General features: G+C 35.9%; 1 protein-coding gene across 1 annotated transcript; it reads right to left on the minus strand.

Moving 5' to 3' along the window:
• Positions 1-974: 974 nt before the first annotated feature.
• On the minus strand, positions 975-8,892 carry LOC100915895 (extracellular fatty acid-binding protein). The gene is made up of 7 exons (XM_012544351.2): positions 8,716-8,892; positions 6,464-6,603; positions 4,185-4,258; positions 3,103-3,210; positions 2,622-2,723; positions 2,079-2,105; positions 975-1,383 (listed from the first exon to the last, which is right to left on the minus strand). The coding sequence occupies exons 1-6, from the start codon at positions 8,836-8,838 to the stop codon at positions 2,092-2,094; spliced, it is 561 nt and encodes a 186-aa protein (XP_012399805.1). The 5' UTR covers positions 8,839-8,892; the 3' UTR covers positions 975-1,383; positions 2,079-2,091.
• Positions 8,893-19,844: the final 10,952 nt, after the last annotated feature.

The following is a 19,844-nucleotide window of genomic DNA, read 5'->3' on the forward strand; positions in this document are numbered from 1 at the left end:
AAGATAGCAATACTTATATTACCTACATGATGGAATTGTGTTTAAGAAAGGTAAAGTGTTATATAAATGTATTTAGTTATTACTATTAGGTATTAATATTAAGAAACAATGGACAAGACCCAACATGGCACAAATGAGAGAGAGCCAGTTCTGGAGGCAGGAAGACTTGAGTTAAAACCCAAGCTATGACAAATATTATTTGGATGAGAGACAAATCATCTAATCTCTTCATGCCCTCTGGCAATTATTTAAGCCTGTGAGTTACCAAAATGTTCTCAATCTGTCAGTAGAAAATTTCCACTGGAGGAACTCCTTATATCAATGAAATCATAGATTCAAATGTAATTCCCCCAACCAAAATAATAATAAATAAATACACCCACCAGATGTTTCCCCTTCTTTGTAGGCCCTGAACTGGAATTAAGAACTAAAATATAGATACTCTGAGGGATTAAAACAGTATATATAAATTGAACTTAAAAGGAAAGATCCCACTAACCAATTAAACACCTTTTCATCCTGTTATGTATTTATAAAAGTCCTTCTTTGGGAGTTGAAAGAAAATGGAAAGGGGAAAAATAAGATTTTTGCCTCTCCAGAGTATCTATATTTCTATTAAGGTACTAAAAAAAATAGATGTAGATACACTTTTCTAGAGCCTTCTCTCCCATTTCATCCTCTCTCTGCTCTTCTTTTTTTCTGACAAATGCCCTACCTTGGTCATCAGAGGGACTAGGTAAGAATAAGTGACGGCTGTAGTGCCCCTTATCCTCAGTCCTAGAGACACAACTAAAAAAGGGAAGTCTTGCTAAATAATATACTCTTATATTTAAAAAAATCACTCTGCCATAATATTCCAGAAGCATATCCTGTTAAAGCAAACCCTATGTGACAGCCTATATTCCTTGCCTATATTTTATAATAAATAATCCTTGAAATAAATGAGTGATTAACTGGAGGTTAAAAATAGTATAGTCAAAGAATTCCATTTTAATGATATTGAGTGTATGGAGTTTGATCTGTAGCATAAAAGAGGCTTTGGTATATATCCCTCTGTGTATTTAAAAAAAACAAGTCAATGAACTAGCATTTATTATTATAGTGACTGGCTTAGCCAGTCATTGTGCTAAGTGGTGAGTAGGGAAAACAATTACTTGGGGTTCCTGATGAATAATTCCCCAAGCACTCAGAAATCCCCTTAGCAAAGAAAGGTACAGGTTGGGGCATCCCAATCATTGTATCTAACATGGAAAGCTGCAACTTTTGAAGCAAACAGAACACCATTCTCCCATGGATGGGAAAGAGGAACACTGAAAACCATCTGGCAGCCCTCCTTTTCCAGACACAAGGTCATATGATCTGTGTTGTGCTCCCTCGTGGCCCCTGAAGAAAATAAAGAAAATGAAAAGTATTATAAGCAGGAATGATTGTGGAAACCCTTTTCCTCAAAATGCCCAGATCATCTACCTTATAAGTCCAGATGCACTTATATAAGCTTATTTACAAATACACACACACACACCATCAGATGTCTTCTCCTCTGCCTCAAATTCATCAACTCTAGTGTCATTCAATGGGTCCCCCCACAAACAAAAAAGGGGGACTGAGGACATTTCAGTCCCTATCACACTTAAGAAGTTTCTAATATAATCTAGCTTAGGCCATTTCTACATTATAGCTGAATACACCTCAGCACCATACATGCTATAATACCAATAATTTCCATCGTTCACAATGAGGATGACAATTGACCTGACCATGCAGAAATTAATTTTAGACATTCAAACATAAGGAAATCCCAGTTCTAAGGGGCCATGTCCTATTTTCCCTTAGATTGTCTAGAGTCAGTAGAATACCATACTCTATTCCACCTGACCAGTCAATGCTACCTGAATCATTCAAAGACCTTAATCATTCATAGATCCTAAGATTCTACCATCCTATAATGTGGGATTTAGAAGGATAAATGAGGACTAAATGGTGAGGTAGAAAAGGAAACTATCAGAAATATGACTTGGGTAGCCATTATGGTTCCTCCACCCCTCCAGACCCTAACTAGAGGCAAGGCAGAAACTCACCATTCTGACTTCTTTAACTACAAGGTTCTGTGAGAGAGAAAGCAAAAAACACAGTGTTAACATTTGGCCCAATCTCCAAATCTGACCTAATTCCACCACAGACAATCTCTAGTTATATTAAAAAACCAGGGAAGAGATTTTAAATTCTTGAAATAAAATTGATCTTCATTAAGTCTTTGTTACAAGCCTACATAGGATTAGAATTGAGAAGTGTCAGATATTGGGAGAAGGATCTAAGGAGGTATCAGATTAAACAACCAAAGGATGATGAAATGCCCCAGAAGTTGGAGGTAGTTGTTTTTTTTTCACTGTGTGTCAAGAGAATATCCAAAAAGGCTCCAAAGAAATTGGAATCACTTGGACAACAGCTTTTACTTTGCCAGATTTGAGTTTTATCCTCTAAAAAAAACATGCAAATAATATATAATATCTAAAGGATGGCTGAGATAGTGAGGAAGTACCTGTGAAACAAGTTGTTAGCTACACCTTTATATACACCTATACTTTTGCTAACCTGGTACTAAACAGAACCCAAGTACTTGCCTGATCTGGATAGCATAATCAAGTTCTTCCCTGGAACTCCAAAGGATTTTGCAACTTTTTTGAATTTCTTAAAGACTTCTTCTGTCACTACTTTAGTCCTGCCTATAAGAAAGAGGCAAGATCAAAATTTAGAACTATTTAGCCTTAATTCCCCCACTCACTTTTCTGAATTCACACCCTTGCAAACAATTTCATGGGTATTCTCATTTTCCAAAGTGGGGCCTGTCAAGGGTCTGTAACTAGAGCCAAAAGTCAGTTTGGTCATGTGTTCAACCCACGATTGAGGGTAAAAGGAAACCATGGTAGTCAGACATAGTAGAAGAGTTTAATGGTGGGACCTTATGGCAAAAATGAAGGCAGAGGTCTCAAATGATGAAACTAGGAAGTATTAAGGAAGGGATGAAAGATTTCTTACAGTTAGGCCCAGTTGTTAGTATAATGAGTCTTATTCAGAACTAAACAATGACTTGATGGAACATACCATAGAGTTTGATTTGGAAGTCATTCTTGTTTTCAATATTTCCTATGTAAATAATGCCATAGTTTTTATAATCGGTGTCTATCACTATGAAATAACAAGGACTTCCATCTGAAAAGAAAAAAAAACTCATTGAAATAACATCAGAATACCTGCAACAGTCAAGAAGTTAAGTACCCAAAAGTCAATGGCGTAGAAAAGACACTGAAGTGGGTGGGAGTCATGAGACTTAAACCTTAGTCTTAGCAGCTTGTAATGCTTTCTTATAATGACTGATCCTAATTTTCACAGGCAGGGTCAAACCAGATGCAAACTGTGAAAGAAAATAAATCAATCTTCACAATCTCCCACTTTCTCTACTCTCAACCACAAAGACCTATTTCTCTAAGGGGTGGCTGCATGCAGTCTATGAATATGTTGCTCAATCCCATCCCAATTTATACCCTCAAAACTTATTCTTCCAATAATCTCCTCAGGAACTTACCAAGTGACTAACTGACATTCATAACTCAGGTGTTAATTATTTACTTACTATTTTTTTCAAGGTATGGTATTATCCATTTATAAGGAGGCTCTTGTAGCCAACAATGTCTAAAGTTAGAGGAATGGATAATAGTAGGGATTCTAAACCCCTGGCCTTTGGGAAAATATTTGAAGTTTTTACCTTCTCACTTTCTGCCTAGCTCTAAGACTGGCCCTTACATTAGAGATTAGATGTTTCTGTGTGCTTGTGTGTGTGTATCCCTGTTTGCTTATATGTCTACAGCTACATATGTCTATCTATACTTGCCTTTCTCTGTATGTCCATAAATCTGTTTTCTGTTTCTTGGGATATGGAGGGGGATTGGAGCACCCATGTCAATAATTGCCCATGTACGGCTTAGCTCTAGAGCAAGTCCTTGTGGATAGCTTCACTATATCCACAGCATTTTTATGAGGTCAGTAATCAATCCCAGATTTCCTATGAAGCACTTCTGGATGCTGCTTTGTCTGTAGCAAACTCCTCAATCATCCCATGAATTGTAAGATAAGTGAAAATAGTAAGAAAACAAAATCCATTTTTAATTCCTTCCTCTCTCACTTACCATTACTTCTGTATTGTTCAGAAATATTTCCCTTGGAATATGTAGTATTTATTTCCATACAGACTCCTTCTGACCTGTGAATTAGGGATAGAGAAGTAAGTACTGAACTTCTTGAATTCATCTTAGAGAATAAGCAGATAAAAATCAGTCCTTGCCCCATGCTCCATTCCTATCTCTCAGCCCTCTCAGTTGCCATAATTTAGTTCATGAAAATCAAATTCTTCTGGACTCTCTGTCCTCATATGATTTCCAGTTCAGAGAGCGCTAGTTCTGTGCCAGGGAAAGAGAAAAGCTTCATCATTCTGTGTCCTTGAAGATAGTCTTGACGTGATACCTTGTTCACACATGGGTCCCTCCTGTCTCTGTCAGGGCCACAGAAGAGGCCCAGGAGGGAACAAGATGTCATGCCCTTAAGTCATGGAGTAATTTTTTTCCCTGTGTGTTTCAGATAAGTGATTTCCCAGACCCTCCAGGATACCTAGTCAGGTACTATACTATACTATATTTCTGTGGAATAAATGTAGTTTTAGGGAACAAATGTAAATCCTGTACTATACTATAATTCTGTGGAATAAATGTAGTTTTAGGGAACAAATGTAAATTCTGTAGAACAAATTTAGGAGCTTCTGGGGCAATAAAGACCTGCTTTTCTGATTGGCAAATAAGATTGCTAACATCACAAACTGATCAATTAGGGAAGACATCTTCTGAAAAGCTCAAAACTGTTTTAATAAATACACACACCTGAAAAAAAAAAAAAAGAAGAAGAACATAAGTCTATCTGGGCTGTAGAATGCATCAGCATGCCTGGACTTTCCTAAATACCTAAAGTGAAGAATCTTGTGATCATTAATGCAAGGGAAAGGGGCAAGGACAGGCAGTTAAGGATCATCTAAGAAAGACTAAAATTAAGCTAGGAAGTCAGGAAGTAGCACTGTACTGGGCACAGAAAAACAGAAATGTCTTATGGTTACCTATTATAAGATTTGAAAGTAGAAGTTCTTAAGCAAATTGGTTATTATAAAAGCAATCCAACATGAGCTCTATCAAACCAGTGATTCTCTGGTAATATATTTGTTGTCAACAAGTTATAGGAACACAGGATTATATATCACTGTTACTTCTGCACACCCTCCCCAGGGCAGCAGTGAGAACAGTGGAGAATTTGAAACCAAAAGACACCAATTCAGTTCTGGGTCTGATGCTTACTGGCTGTGTGGCCATGGGCAAGTCATCTAACCTCTCTGAAATTCAGTTTTGTTTATTTACAAAATGGGGACAAGTGTAGCACATACTTACCGCACAGGACTCTAAAGAACAAATGAGATAATGTCTATGTTAAAGGTTTTTGTGAACTTCAAAGTGCCTCATAAGTGGTAGCCAATATAAATTTAGGGAAGTAATTATCAGTGCCATAGCTAAGTCACATTCTAACTCTAATCCTTTCAGGGCCTTTTCATTATATAATTGTATGTTGTTCCTCACTCCCAGACCTCAGATTTGGGGATCGTCTGATCATATCCTGTACCATTTAAAGAGCAAATTCTCAATGAAATGTCTGAGGTAGGGAATAAATAAGATTGGAGGGAGGGGAAAGATTTGCATTTTAAAAAGAGGAATCTAAAAAGAAAGTAATGCTTAATTGAAAAAAAAAGAACTAATGGTAAAATTTAAGGCCCTAATGGTTCCTGGGTGAACCATGTAAATCCTGGGGTGGAGACAGAGGGAGAAGGAGATACTATTTCAGCATTGCTAGGACTAAATTTCAGCATCTTGCTAGAATAGAAAGTCTTCGATATTTTTTTTTCCTAAATGTGCAGTTTTAATGTTTTCTCAAGTTCTACTGTCCATAGTATTCAGGAATCTATTTTATGCTATCAGTTCTCAATTAAGAATAGTGAAAGTTCAGAGGCTTAAAAGGGAGTTCTATGTAGTAAATATAATTTTCAAACCTTACTTGATTAGGATGATACCCAAAGGCCTCTTCCCAGATCTACTTCCTAAATGATCCTTGAATTATACATCCTTGCTTTGATGGTAATCTGTTCTCCCTCACTGGCCCAAGCCTCAGGATTCAGAAATAAATGGTTTTTCTCCTCCAGATTATCTAGAAATAACCTAGAGAATCATGCAGAACCGAAGAGTCTGAGTAAGAAGCCTTCTTAATTCAATTCATTTAAGCCAAAATGTTCCTAGTCTTTTACATGAGGTCAATCTAAGGCTTAGAAGAAAGGGGAAATCAGAGAAAGTGGGGGGGGAGGGGCGGTGATAGTACTTACGAAACAGTGGTAGTCTGCACGTTCACACTCCCATTGGCAAAAGGGGAGAATACTGTCAAAGACATTTTGATATCTTGCTTGTCCTCTTCTGACAGTTTTTCATTCGTGGCCAAACTAATGAAATTCCAGTGCCCTTTAGCCTAGAGAAAGTCACCCTAATAATCAGCTATTTTACTCTCAGGTTAAATTAACAGTCTTCATTCAACTCAATTCCACAAATAAACAGATATTAAGTGCCAACCATGTGCAAAATACAGTGCTCAGAATTGGGGTTACAAAGAAAAAAAAAATCCCTAACACCAAAAATTCTGCATATATATATAGTCAAGTAAACATAAGATGATTTGAGCAAGGAGAGAATGCTGGCAACTGGGATAGATGAATCAGGGAAATTTCTATGGGGAAGGTGACTTCTGAATTGAGCCTTAACAGAAGAAAAGGATTCTGAGAGGCAACAATGAGAACCAAATAGATCCCAGAGGAAAGAGTTTACCTTAAGGTAATGTATGGAAAGGAAAAGGCATAGGATCATAAGAAAGAGACTTAGAAGCCATAGATTTAGAATTAGATAAGAACTTAATTTAATCCCCTTACTTTCTAGATGAGTTAATGGAGACATATTTTGGCTAGTTAACTTGCCAAAAGTCACACAGATAGTTATTCTAGATTGTATATCAGGGTAGGATTTGAACTAAGGTCTTCTTATTACAGAGCATATGTTCTTTTCCACTGTACAAAATTGTATGGCCTGGAATGTTAAGATTAAGGAATAGCTATCTCAGCTTGAATGCAACTTTTTTCTTCAAAAGAAAAATCCAGAATTCTGGCTTAAAATATTTTTTGAACTTCAGAAGGTTATTTATCTGCATGCAGATGCCTCAAAGTCACTGAAGTGCTTCTACAAGGAGAGAAATGGTGGTACCTTTGAGAGAAAAGGATGAATAAATAGATCCATAATTCCAGGATTCTTGAACCAGAGTTCTACATGCACCAAAGTTCAGGAAGAATAAGAAGACTTTAGAGAAGTAAAAACAAGTTTACTTTCTGGAATTTTAATTAACTAAGTTGGATGTGGATTCTAGATAACTGGATCCCTAAAATGGCACCAATCTCCTATGTGCCTTTAGGGAAGACCTACTATATGACCACTCTTACTTCTACTTCACCACCCCATGTTTTATTAATTACCAATTTTAATTTTAATTTTAATATCCTAAGGACATCTTACTTATCCATTTCTTCCTCTCCTCTCATACAGCCTCTACTTTAGCATAAGCCCTGATATCTCCCATCTAAACTATCACAAATGCCCCCTAATTGGTTTTCTTGATCCAAGGTCTCCCTTCTCTAATTCTCTACTGAGCTTCCAAATTGATATTTCTAAAACATATATTCAACCAGATCACTTCCCTTTCACAAGTCTTTGATGGCTTCCTAATGCAAAATCCAAAATCATTAGCTTTCTACAACCTAATTCCCACCTCCCTTTCCAATCTCATTTCTTATTACTTCCCTTCACAAATTCTCCATTCTAGGAAAACTGACCTCTTGGTTATGCTCCATATATAGTATTCCTTCTTCTATCACTATGCCTAGTATCTGAAAGCAATCTTGTCTTCATGTCTGCCTCTTACTTTCTTTAACTTTCTTCAAAGTATAACTTGGGTTCGGCTTATTGCATAAGACCTTTCCCAGTCTCTTCAATTGTTAGTGCTTTCTCCCTCAAAAAAATTAGCATTTTGTCTGCATGCACGTTGATTTCCCCAGCAGAATCTAAAATCTTGTAGGAAGAATTAATTTTGTTTCTGTCTTTGAATCATCGTTCTTAGCATAGTGCTTTGTCCATAGTAGGCACTGAATTACTATTTGTTGAAATTAAGCTGGAATCATAGTCAAATTGTTTCTGCATAGAATACTTGTTAACATTCATTAAATATTAAAATCCTCCCTAATTACCATGAATCTCAAACTCAGTTTGTTCCTTCATTAATACTACGAGAACATTCCCATCAGCTTCTATTACTTTTCCTTCCCACTGAAAATTATTGAGTCCTGAAGATGTAAAGGGCCTACTTAAACAGAAGCTTTAGGAATCAAATACCAGTATCCTGCCCACTAGAAATGAGGTCCTTGGGAATATTAGGAAGTCCATCACCCCACCCTTAGCCCACAGTCCTCTAACTAGAATTGTTTCACCCTTATCATCAAAGGCATATATGATGCCCTCAAAGGAGCCCTTTGAGAGTTGTTACCTGAGAGATATTCAATTCTGGCATCGAGGTGATATTATTTTGAACCTGGAAGGTGCAAATCGGAACTTGTCCCATACTCAGCAACACCACAGCCATTCTGATGCCCCACATCCCCCCACCCATTCTGAAATCAATAGAAGTTAGCAAGTGAGTGAGAGGGAATGCAGTAACCCCCTGAACCAGGTCCAGTTTTATAGTCTTCAGGCAATCTCTGAACAGACAGGTTTGTCCACCTACCACGAGCAGAAGCAAGAACATTTATTTACATAATGGTGTTCCATCCCATTGGAGATGCCTTGCACTCTTCTTAGTGCCAGCATTGTCCCCCAACAGGACATCTAGAGAAATCTGTAAAAATAGAAAAGGACAGCAGAATATATTAGAAAAAGAAAACACAATTATATATTGTTTACAAGAAACACAATTGAAACATAAAAAACTCATGCATCATCAAAATAAGGCCTGAAGCAAAATTTTTATGCTTCAATTGAACTTTAAAAAGTTGAGGTAGCAAAAATCATGATTTCACACTAGATAGCTACAAAATAATTTTTTAATTAAAAAAGATAATCAAGAAAATGCCATTGTGCTGAAAGGTGCCACAGACAATAAATTAATATCAATATGTAGCATGTATGAAACAAATTGTATTATGTCTAAATACTTGAAAAAAAAAAGTTAAGTTATAGAAAGAGATGGTAAAACTATAATAGGAAGGGACTTTAAAATAGCCCTTAGATCTAGAAAAATGTAACAAAAGTAAACACAAAAAAAATTAAAAACCAAAATAAAATTTTAGAAAAGTAAAGTAGGCTAAAAGAATATTGAATAGGAATAAAAAGGAACATATATACTACTGCGGATCAATTTTACAAAAATTAATCATTATCAGGAAAAAAAACCTTATAAACATGCAAAAAATAGAAAATATTAAGCAATCTTTTGCTGGTTACAGTGCAACAGAAATTATATTCAGTAAAAAAAAAAAAACAATAGAAGAGGTTAAAATTTAACTGAAAACTAAACAACTTAATCCTAAAGAATCGTTGCATCAAAAGGAAAACATAAAGCAATAGTTAATTTCCTTAAAGACATAGACAATCATAAGATGCAGCCAAAGTAGTTATTAGGAAAATTTTATATTTCTAAAAACATACATCATCAAAAGAGAGAAAGAATAGATCAATAAAGTGAGCATGAAGCAAAAACAACAAAAACCAACCTAGAAATCAATTCATGTAGTATATTTGAAAGATTTCATTTCAATAAGAAAGGAGATCTAACAAATTTCAGACTATTTTAATTGATAATCATCAAAACAATTTGGCTCAATAGAATAGATTAGACAGACAGTAAAGATGGAAGTAAATTGTTTGATAAACTCAAAGATTCCAGATAATGGAGCACGAACCTCTGAAAATACTAGAAAGTATTCAGACAGAAAATGAGCTTAGAACAACATCTTATAGCATATACAATAAGAAGCTCAAAATGGGTACATGAATTAGACATAATAGAGGATATTATAGGCAAGTTAGTGGAGTACAAAAGAAATTACCTGACAGATCTTTGGATAGAAGAGTTCAAAACCAAACAAGATACATAGATTCACAGAAGATAAAATCAATTTTAATTAGATAAAGTTGAAAAATTTTTGCACAAATGAAACCAAAGGCAGCTAAAATTCAAAGAAAACCAAAAAACTTGATTGGGATGGATAGGGAATCTTTGTTGCAAGTTTCCTAGTAAAAATACCTTCTTTTCCACCATATTGATAAATGGTCAAAGTAAGGGAACAGTTTTTGGAGAAAATCAAAACTATCAACAACAATATTTTTAATGCTCTAAATCTCTAATAATTAGAGAAATGCAAATTAAAACAACTCTGTGGTACCACCTTATACCCATCAAATTCCTAAAATGTCAGAAAAGAAAAATGTCAAATGCTAGAGGGAATGTGGGAATATGGGTACACTATTGTACTATTGGTAGAGTTGTGAATCAAATAATTCCAAAAAGCAATTGAAAGCTATAACCAAAAAATAATTAAATTATGCATACACTTGACCCAAAAATATTACTACTAACTAGGTCTATACTTCAAAGAGATAAAAGAAAAATGAATATGTACAAAAATTTTTACAGCAGCTCTCTTTATAGTGGTAAAGAATTGGAAACTGAGGGTATAATATAGGCTTTATATCTATAATCATGTCAAACACATTTCCATATTAGTCATGTTGTGAAAGAAAAATCAAAACAAAATAGAAAAACCACAAGAAAGAAAAACAAAAACAAAATTTTTAAAAGTTAAAAAAGATGCTTAAATCTGTATGAAGATCGCGATTTTTAAAATCAGCAGGAGTCCGGAGTTCAGGTTAGGGGAAAATCGTCAGTCTTTATTCTCAGTGAAGAAGGATCAGAGGTGGAAGAGTATCGGAGGTGGAAGAGAATCGGCGATAGCAATGTGTGCAGCTGAGTCAAAAAGCTAGCTAGACCCGCAGCCACACGACCAGCAGCTAGGAGAAAAGACTCTAGGCCCAATCTCTCCCAGCTTCTCTTCCTGTTCCTCTCTCTGCTGCCACCCACCAAAATCGTCATTTCCTCTACAACACATCAGGACTTGCACAGAGAGTGGGGCAGGGACCATTCTTTATCCAATTATGTATATTAATAGAGTATAGCCCAATTACTATTTAGCCTCACATACTTGGGACCTCCGTGCATCAACTCAAACCTCAGCCCATTACAGGTATGCCAATCAATTGAAAAATGAAAGAACAGAATATGTTATGTAAATTGATAGTATACTATTATGCTGTAAGAAATTATGGAGGGGATGGTTTCAGAAAGATCTAGGAAAACTTGTATGAACTGATGTGAAATGAAGCGAGCAGAACCAGGAGAACATTGTATACAGCAATAAAAACATTATAAAAAATCAACTGTGAAAGACTTAGTAATTCTAATCAACATAGTGACAACCACAGTTCCAAAGAACTGATTGATGAAAAATGGCATTCGCTTTCAGATAGAGAACTAATGGAGTCAAAGTGAAGATTAAAGCATATGTTTTTCTCTTTCTTTCTCTTTTTTCCCAAAACATTATTAATGCAGAAATTCATTTTGCATGGCTTCACATCTGTAATGAATTTTGTATTTCTTGCTGCCTCAATGGATGGGGCAAGATTTAAGGGAAGATTCTGACAACCAATGCAAAGACAGGGTAGCAGAGATTGGAGTGCTATAGCATTAAAGTAATAATGAGCACAGTTAAATTGGATTATAAAGAATGTGAAAGAGACTAATATATATTAAATCTGGATAGATAGGTTGGAGGCAGATTGTAAAGGATTTTAAATGGCAAATAGATAAATTTATAGTACTACAGAGATGAGTCACTGGAGTTTATTAAACAGAAAAATTCTGACAACTGTGAGAAAGATGGATTGAAGTCGAAAGAGTCTGGATTAGAAGAGAGAAATAACCTTGGGCTGAAAAAAACTGAATTTTAATTTTTAAAATACTTTAATTGAAAAGGGGACAAAAGATTCTTCTATTAAAATGTACATTGTCCCAAAAAGATAAACCATACCTTAAATAATGGGATGTAAGACTAAAAGATCTAATCAAACTTCATTTGCAAAATAACTGAAGGCTACACAGGTAGTGAACATAGAAGAATTTTGATTTGAAGCCACATACTCAGATTCCAAAACCAGAACTGAATTCACAATACCATGCTGGGTACCTCTTAATGTTCTAACATCTGGATTAGAGTCAGCACTTTGTCAAGGTCTTGGGGGGTGGAAAGAATGAAGGAAGAATTCCATGAAAGCTAGGATAGAGAAGAATCAAGGAAAAACTATAACCTGTTAGTATACTCTGCCTTGGACTGGTCTTACTTTTGATCTTAGTGAAAAGAAGTGACACAGGCTAATTGTACAATATTTCAGAGTCCAATTCTTTTTGTACAGCAAAATAATGGTTTGGACATGTATACTTATTTTGTATTTAATTTATACTTTAATATATTTAACATGTATCCTGCCATCTAGGGGAGGGGGTGGAGGGAAGGAGGGGAAAAATTGGAACAAAAGGTTGGCAATTGTCAATACTGTAAAATTACTTGCATATAACTTGTAAATAAAAAGCTATTAAAAATTTAAAAAGAAAAGAAAAGAAGTGACAAAGGCAGCCACAAAAATCATAGAGGTATAATCCTTATATGATACCCTCCCCTCCACCACCACCACCATTGCCACCTGACCTCCACTCTCACTCAGCATCATGGAGCATCCCAACAACAATAAATTTGGGTCTTACTAAAAAAGAGAAGAATTACTCCAGTCATCTGTGTCCCCCCCCCCCACGCCTTCCCACCCCAAACAGTGGCACTTTCTGTTATATGCATTAATTGTCCCATAAGGCACATTGTAAATCTACTTCTGGGTGGAGTTGATCATGATCTAAAGAGAATCTTAACCCTGCTTATTGGTCTTAAGTAGCTCTGTTTGTGAGCTGCTGTGTACCTGTAAAAACAAACAAAAAAAAACAACCACATGCAACCAATTGCCCCTCCTGCCTTGTATTTCCTATCCCTTCAAATCTCCCTCATTAATCCCTTCCCACCACTGAAGCATTTTCTTCCCTGTTACTCTCATTTGAAAAGTGAATTAACAGGATTCTTTCTAGACATCTTGGCTCCTTTGGGTCGAATAAATAAATGGTCCAGATCAAATACATATTCCCAAAACACAGATCATATTATGTCACTTATCTGTTCAAGAAGCTTCTTTGACTATTTATTTTCTCTAGGACAAAATACAAGTTCATCTGTTCAATACTTAAGTGCTTCACAATCTTATCTGTCTGATGGATTTTACATTGCTCCTCATGAATGGTACATTTCAATCAAACTGGCCCATTTTCTGTTTTCCAAACACAACATTCCCTACTTTGTGCCAAGAGTATCCCATACCTAGAATTCTCTCCCTTCTAGCTTCCCTCCAAGGCTTAGTCACATCAATCAATCAATCAATATTCCTCTACATACCTACCATGAAACAAATGTCATGCTAAGCTCTGGTGATATAAACAAAAGTGAAATATTCCCTGTCCTTAAAGATCTTATATATTGCATCAGAAGAGAGAGCACATACACATGCAGAAATGCATAAGACATACAAAGAGCAAATATAGGATGATTTGAGGCAACATATAGAAGGTTCTAAAAGGTGGGTTAATCAGAAAAACCCTCCTGTGGAAGCATTTGAGCTGAGACTTTGAAAAAAAAAAAAAAAACCTAAATATTCAAGAGGCAGAGAGGAGGAAGTATATTCCAGGAATAGAAGACAGATAACCACCTCAAAGACAGGTAAACGGGAAGTGGAATGTTGCTGCATTATGGGTAATAAAAAGGACAGTTAAACTAGATTATAAAGAATGGTAAGGACACTAATATGTATTAGGTCCAGGTAGGTAGGTTAGAAACAGATTGTAAAAGGCTTTAAATGGCAAATCAAATATAATTCTACACAGCTACACTGGATTATTAAGCAGGGAATTTCTGAAAACTATGAGAAAGACAGATTGGAGTGGGAAGAGACTTTAAGAAACCAAGGAAGTTATTGCAATAGAAAGATGGTGAAGATTATGACTAAGATGGCAGCTATGTGGGTGAAGAGAAAGGGATATATTTGAAAGATATTGTGTAAATAATGACAAGATTTGTCAATTGTTTGGTTAGGTGGGTTGAATGAGAATAAGGATAAGAATGATACTGAAATTATGAATTTGGGTGATGGAAAGAATGGAAGCATCCTTGACAGGAATAGAGAAGGTCAGAAGAGGAATGTTGAGACTGAGCCACCATCAACCTTATTGTTCCTTTCCCCACCACCACCATATTATTTGATGTTCTTCTCTATTTTATGTTTACTTATTTATATACATGTTGTTTCATGTCAGTGTAATGTAATCTCCTTAAGATTAGCAACACTTTTGGTTTTTTGTCCTGGAATTCCTAGCACTCAATAATATGTGTATAGCACAGACAGTAAACTATGTTGTGTTTACTATTTAATATACTTGCTAAATTTAATTAGATTGAATTGAATGGAAGGGTCTGGAAAGTTACCTTTGTGTTGGGAACTTCTCTCCCACACTGAGCCAGAAATCTTTCTTCACCAGTCTACTGTTGGTATCTGAAATTGCCCAATAAGAAGTGGTTCTGTGGATTCAGGATTTAGGAAGATGACAGTTCGAATCAGTTCTCAAATACTTAATCATCTACATGATCCTGGGAAAGTGATTTAATTGCTATATGCTCAATTTTCACAACTGGGAAATGTGTATAATTTCAAGACCTACCTCAAAGAGTTGGATCAAGTGAGATATATGTAAATCACTTAGCATAGTGTTTGGCACATAATAGGTACTTAAGAAATGTTTGTTCCCTTTACTTTCCCCCTAAAGGATCGAAGGTCCCTATGAATATTCAAATAGGCCTGGGAGAATTAATTCCAAATTAGTGATTAATAGCTTAAAATGAATTAACTTGTTGGCTGACAGATGCTAAAATGCTAAGAAAAAGATTAGGAAGAATAAGGTAAAATGGGGTTTCTAAGGTGTAGAGCCCAATGCTCAATGCAATAGAGAGATGACTAAGACAATACCTACTTTCAAGGAGTTCTCAGTCTGGTAGATGCAATGGAAGACAGATTAGAGAAATGCTGAGATGAGTCTCTCCAAGGTTTCTGGAGACAGGAGGTCTTGATAAATCTGATAAGGTCAAGTAAATCTCTCTCCTCCCTATTAAGATCACTTTGAAGTTAAAAACTCTCCTAGCTTCTAAGAACACCAAGTACTGACAATAGATGCTGTGGGGATCATAGCCAGAGCAGGCTACAGGGGAAATAGCTGAGATTTGATCAAGGATAACACATAGTCAATGCTAGGGCCAGGAAGAGTCCCAGGCCATTTCTGGAAAAAGAGAATAGTGTCTACACTAAGTTCCCCCTATATTCCAAGTTTCTTACTCTCCCCTTCTATTTTACCCTCCTTTATCTCTATTCATTCCTCTCCTGCTGGGTGCATCCCTGTCAAAATCAAAATTTCCTAAACATTTTTATATTAAAATATTATCCAGAGGAGACTGACTTATGGATCAACCTAGGCTAGCCAACTTTAATTCAATATATTTTACAATAAATTCATTATCTTTCCTCCAAAACTATCTCCTGTTCCCACTCTGCTACATCTATCACCACTCTCCTAGTCATTCAGGATTAAACTTTAGGGTCTGATTCCTCTCGCTTTTGTGGTATATATCAATCCTTGTCCCAGACAATTGTCCCTTGATAGTTGTCTCTTAAATTCATCTCTTCATCCCTGGTTCATCCCCCTTATCACTTCTACACTAAGATGAAATACTCTTAAATTATTTCTGTACCTCCAATATGTCATTTTTTAAAGCTATCTTGCACATAGTACTATATTAATCTTTGCTAGCTGGTTTTATTGAAATGATCTTTTTCTACCATTTTTATTTTTTTATTACAAGAAATGACTCAGTAGGAAAGGACAGAGGAATATATTGGAAATAGAGTTATTAAAATATCAATAAAAAGAACATAAATGAAAACTCAACTTTTCCTCAAAAGAAAAAAATCAAAAATGTTATCCATATTTTGAAATATATCAATTGAGCTTTTAAGATTGAAAAAGATTTTTATGAAAATAGGATTGACTTATCCTCCAGAAATAAGGATTACTTCCCATGATCACTATGGGCTCCTGCCATTAGTGACCTCTTGCTATCTTCTCTCTTTTTCTCTATGGAAAACTTGGCATGACCTCCCCTAATCCTCATGCCCATTGGTGCTCCAAGTGATCAGCAGTTATGGATATAGGCTCCAACCTTTAGGGGAAATGTCATGTCCTCCCAACTTCTTCCTAAAGAGTGCCAGAATTTCTTGGCTTTACTAAGCAAGTACACAGAGTACATGGGAACCATAGGAATGGTGGATCCTGACAATGGTAGATTTGAAATGGGAATTTTTCCGTGGTTTTGAGAGGAGAACAACAAAGGTGGCATCTAGGGAGTCCAGGTGGCCTTTCAGACTAGGTGAGTGCCAGAGATCATGCAAATCATGTCCATATAATCTACTGACTAAACACAGCGTAGGGATGCAGAGGAAGAAGAAGGTAAGGGCTACTGTTCTCTACTGTATATTTTTGCTATGTTAGAACAAAGTAAATCTTTTTCTTAAATGTTCAGTGACTTGTGACTGCCTTATTTCATCTCAGGTGAGAGGTGGCTCCAAGAAGCTATAGCATGCACAGCAACCATACTCCAGTAAAACCATGTTGGCAAATAGGTTAAACCCAGTTGGGGGTAACTAGCAGGCCTCAAACCCACTGATGAGTTAGGGAAATGTCCACCACAAGTGTGAAGACTTCCCCTGGAGGAATGGGCAGATGAGAACCATGTGTTTTAATGGCTATGAAGGTGGCTGAAATAGACCCTGTGGTCAGACTTTGAAGTATCCACTTCATTCTGGGCCATTACTGATTGTTTTGACTTTTGTTTTGCTACTAGACTCTGATAACTCTGGAAGTGAGAATGAGGCTGATGACTTTGTGCGGCTCTGCCTCATTTAAATCCATTTCTCTCACAAGTCAAAACATTACTCCATGATATCACTGGTCCTCTTTGAAAACAAAGGATGAACAACATTTCACCCAATAGTGAACTTCAACTAAGAGGACATATAAAGGGGCCTACAACATGAATGCCTGAAAAGAATTGCTTTCTTATCTTTAAAATTAAAATTTCTCAAAGATCCTATCAAAAATTCTGTAAGAGGAGAGGATTCTGGGAAAATGCAAAATATGTTGGTAAAATTCAAGCTCTCCAGATTTTCCCCATAAATAGAATAAATTTGTGACTCAAGTGGGACATAGTGGTGAAAAATCAAGAAAACTTGGGGCAGAGCAGAGGTCCTCCTGGTACAACCTAGAAGATTAGAAGAAAGACCCTAGGATTAACCCATGTGAAGTGCAAACACCTCTGAGCTAGCTTCACAGAATTACCAAGTGGAGAGCCCTGGGATGAGCTGGATGTGGCTGGAGCCTCAGCAGGGACTACAGAAACTTTCACTTCCCAGACTGTTTGTGGAGTTGAGATCTGAGTCTGAGAAGACTGAGAGAACCTCGACTATTTGGGAACTCCAGGCCCAGGTAAACTGCTGAGATGTGGCCCTAGGCAAGAAGCAGCCAGCAGACCCCAGAGTGCAAAAGCAAAGGGGCAGGGATGCTGCTAGCTGCAGGCACTTGCTGGAAGAAGGAGTTCTTGATGTAGGATTCCTAGTCAGAGAGGAGAGCTGAAGTAAAGCCAGAGACACCATCCCTCCCTCACTCCAGTACTAGAGGTGCTTAAGGAAGAGAACATTTTAGGTAAGGAAACCTTCTACCCCCAAACAGTAACATGCCCACAGAAAAATTATAGAACTCAAAAACTATTAAAAACCAAATGAAAAACATTGAGGAAAACTAAAATATAAATAAAAATAAAAACTACTCAAGAAAAACGAGAATAGTATGAAAAAAAGTTAACCAATTAGAAAAGGAGCTACAGAATCTAAAAGACAAAAATAACTCTTTGAAAATTAGAATTGGGCAAGGGAAAGCCAGTGAAGCTTTGAGAAACCAAGAAATAACAAAACAGATTGTAAATAATTAAAAATAGAACAGAATGGACCTTGACACAATAATACAAGAAATAATACAAGAAAATTGTCCTGGAGTAATAGAACATGAAGGGAGAGTAGAAATAGGAAAAAATCCAATAATCACCACCTCAATGAGATACTTTGTGGAAAACACATAGAAACATTATTGCCAAATTTCAAAATCTCCAGATTAAAGAGAAAATTTTGCAAGAAACAAGGAAAAAAAATACAAAAACACTAGAGCTACAATTAGAATTGTACAGGATTTATCAACAGCCACAATAAAGGACTACAGGTCCTGGAATCATATATATTGACAATCAAAAGAACTAAGCCTGTGGCCAAAAATATCATATCCAGCAAAATGTATCTATAATTTTGAATGAGAAAAAAATGGACATTCAACAAACTTGTAGATTTTTAGGATTTTCTATCAACCAAACCTGAACTTAAAAGAAATTTTAACTTATAAGAACCAATATCAAAGAACAATTTCAAGGAATTTTATGTTTTTTACATGAGAAATGTGTTTAAGATTGACATCAACAATAGGTAATCAGAAAAACTGGGACAGAATTAAAGTAAAAATAGTAATTATGTCATACAAATGAGGTGCGGAGGAGGAATAGACAAAAAGGCATTAAAAGGGGTAGGGAGGCTCATAGTTCTGAAAGCCTATTTACATCAGAAATGGGTTAAATAGGCAATACTACATATATGTAGCACCCTCCAATATCTATAAAGAAATAAAGGGGGAATAATGGGGGGGGGGACAGGGAATCAAAGAGTGAGAGAAGAAGACAAGGGAGGGATCCATGGATGGGGAAAGATTAAGTAATAGCAAGGCAAGTTAAAGAGCAGAATTAAAGAAAAAAGGTCAGCAAGGATAAGAAAGATATGTGTGTGTGTCTATGTGTCAGGGTATATGTGTGTATATATATATATGTTTATGTCTACATATATATATATAAATATATTCTTTCTTAACTATATCCTATCTGGGCGTAGGGGAGATGAAAGGGGAGAAAAAAGAATAAAGTAAAAAAGGTGCACAGTAGAGAATAAAAGAATAATTTACAAGAAAGTAGAAAAAACATGGACACTCGTAAATATAATTTCTTCTACTAATATATATGTACTTTTTTGAACTGGTATTTCTTGTTATATATTTTTAATTTTCCCTGATGTTCTGCTAGGCACATGACAATATCATTGTTTTATTTTGGTTTGTATTCTTATCTGTTTTTCTTTTTTCTTATTGTTTCTTTAAATAGAATATTTTTTTTAATTCTGAGAGAGTTAAAAACTGATTTTTGGAAATGACAGTTGACTTTGTCATAAAATCCTGAAAGCTGTGTATGTCTTTATCTACATATATCTTACATGCGTGTCTGT

The sequence above is a fragment of the Sarcophilus harrisii genome, chromosome 2 (genome assembly GCF_902635505.1).
Source record: "Sarcophilus harrisii chromosome 2, mSarHar1.11, whole genome shotgun sequence".
Taxonomy (NCBI): Eukaryota; Metazoa; Chordata; class Mammalia; order Dasyuromorphia; family Dasyuridae; genus Sarcophilus; species Sarcophilus harrisii.

Excerpts from the sequence above, each read along its gene's own strand:
- LOC100915895 (XM_012544351.2), bottom strand. The coding sequence starts at position 8,838 with ATGGGTGGGGGGATGTGGGGCATCAGAATGGCTGTGGTGTTGCTGAGT. Across the intron at positions 4,259-6,463 it reads GTGCAGACTACCACTGTTTC|GTCAGAAGGAGTCTGTATGG; the intron begins GTAAGTACTATC and ends CCTAATTCACAG. Across the intron at positions 3,211-4,184 it reads TGAACAATACAGAAGTAATG|ATGGAAGTCCTTGTTATTTC; the intron begins GTAAGTGAGAGA and ends TTTTCTTTTCAG.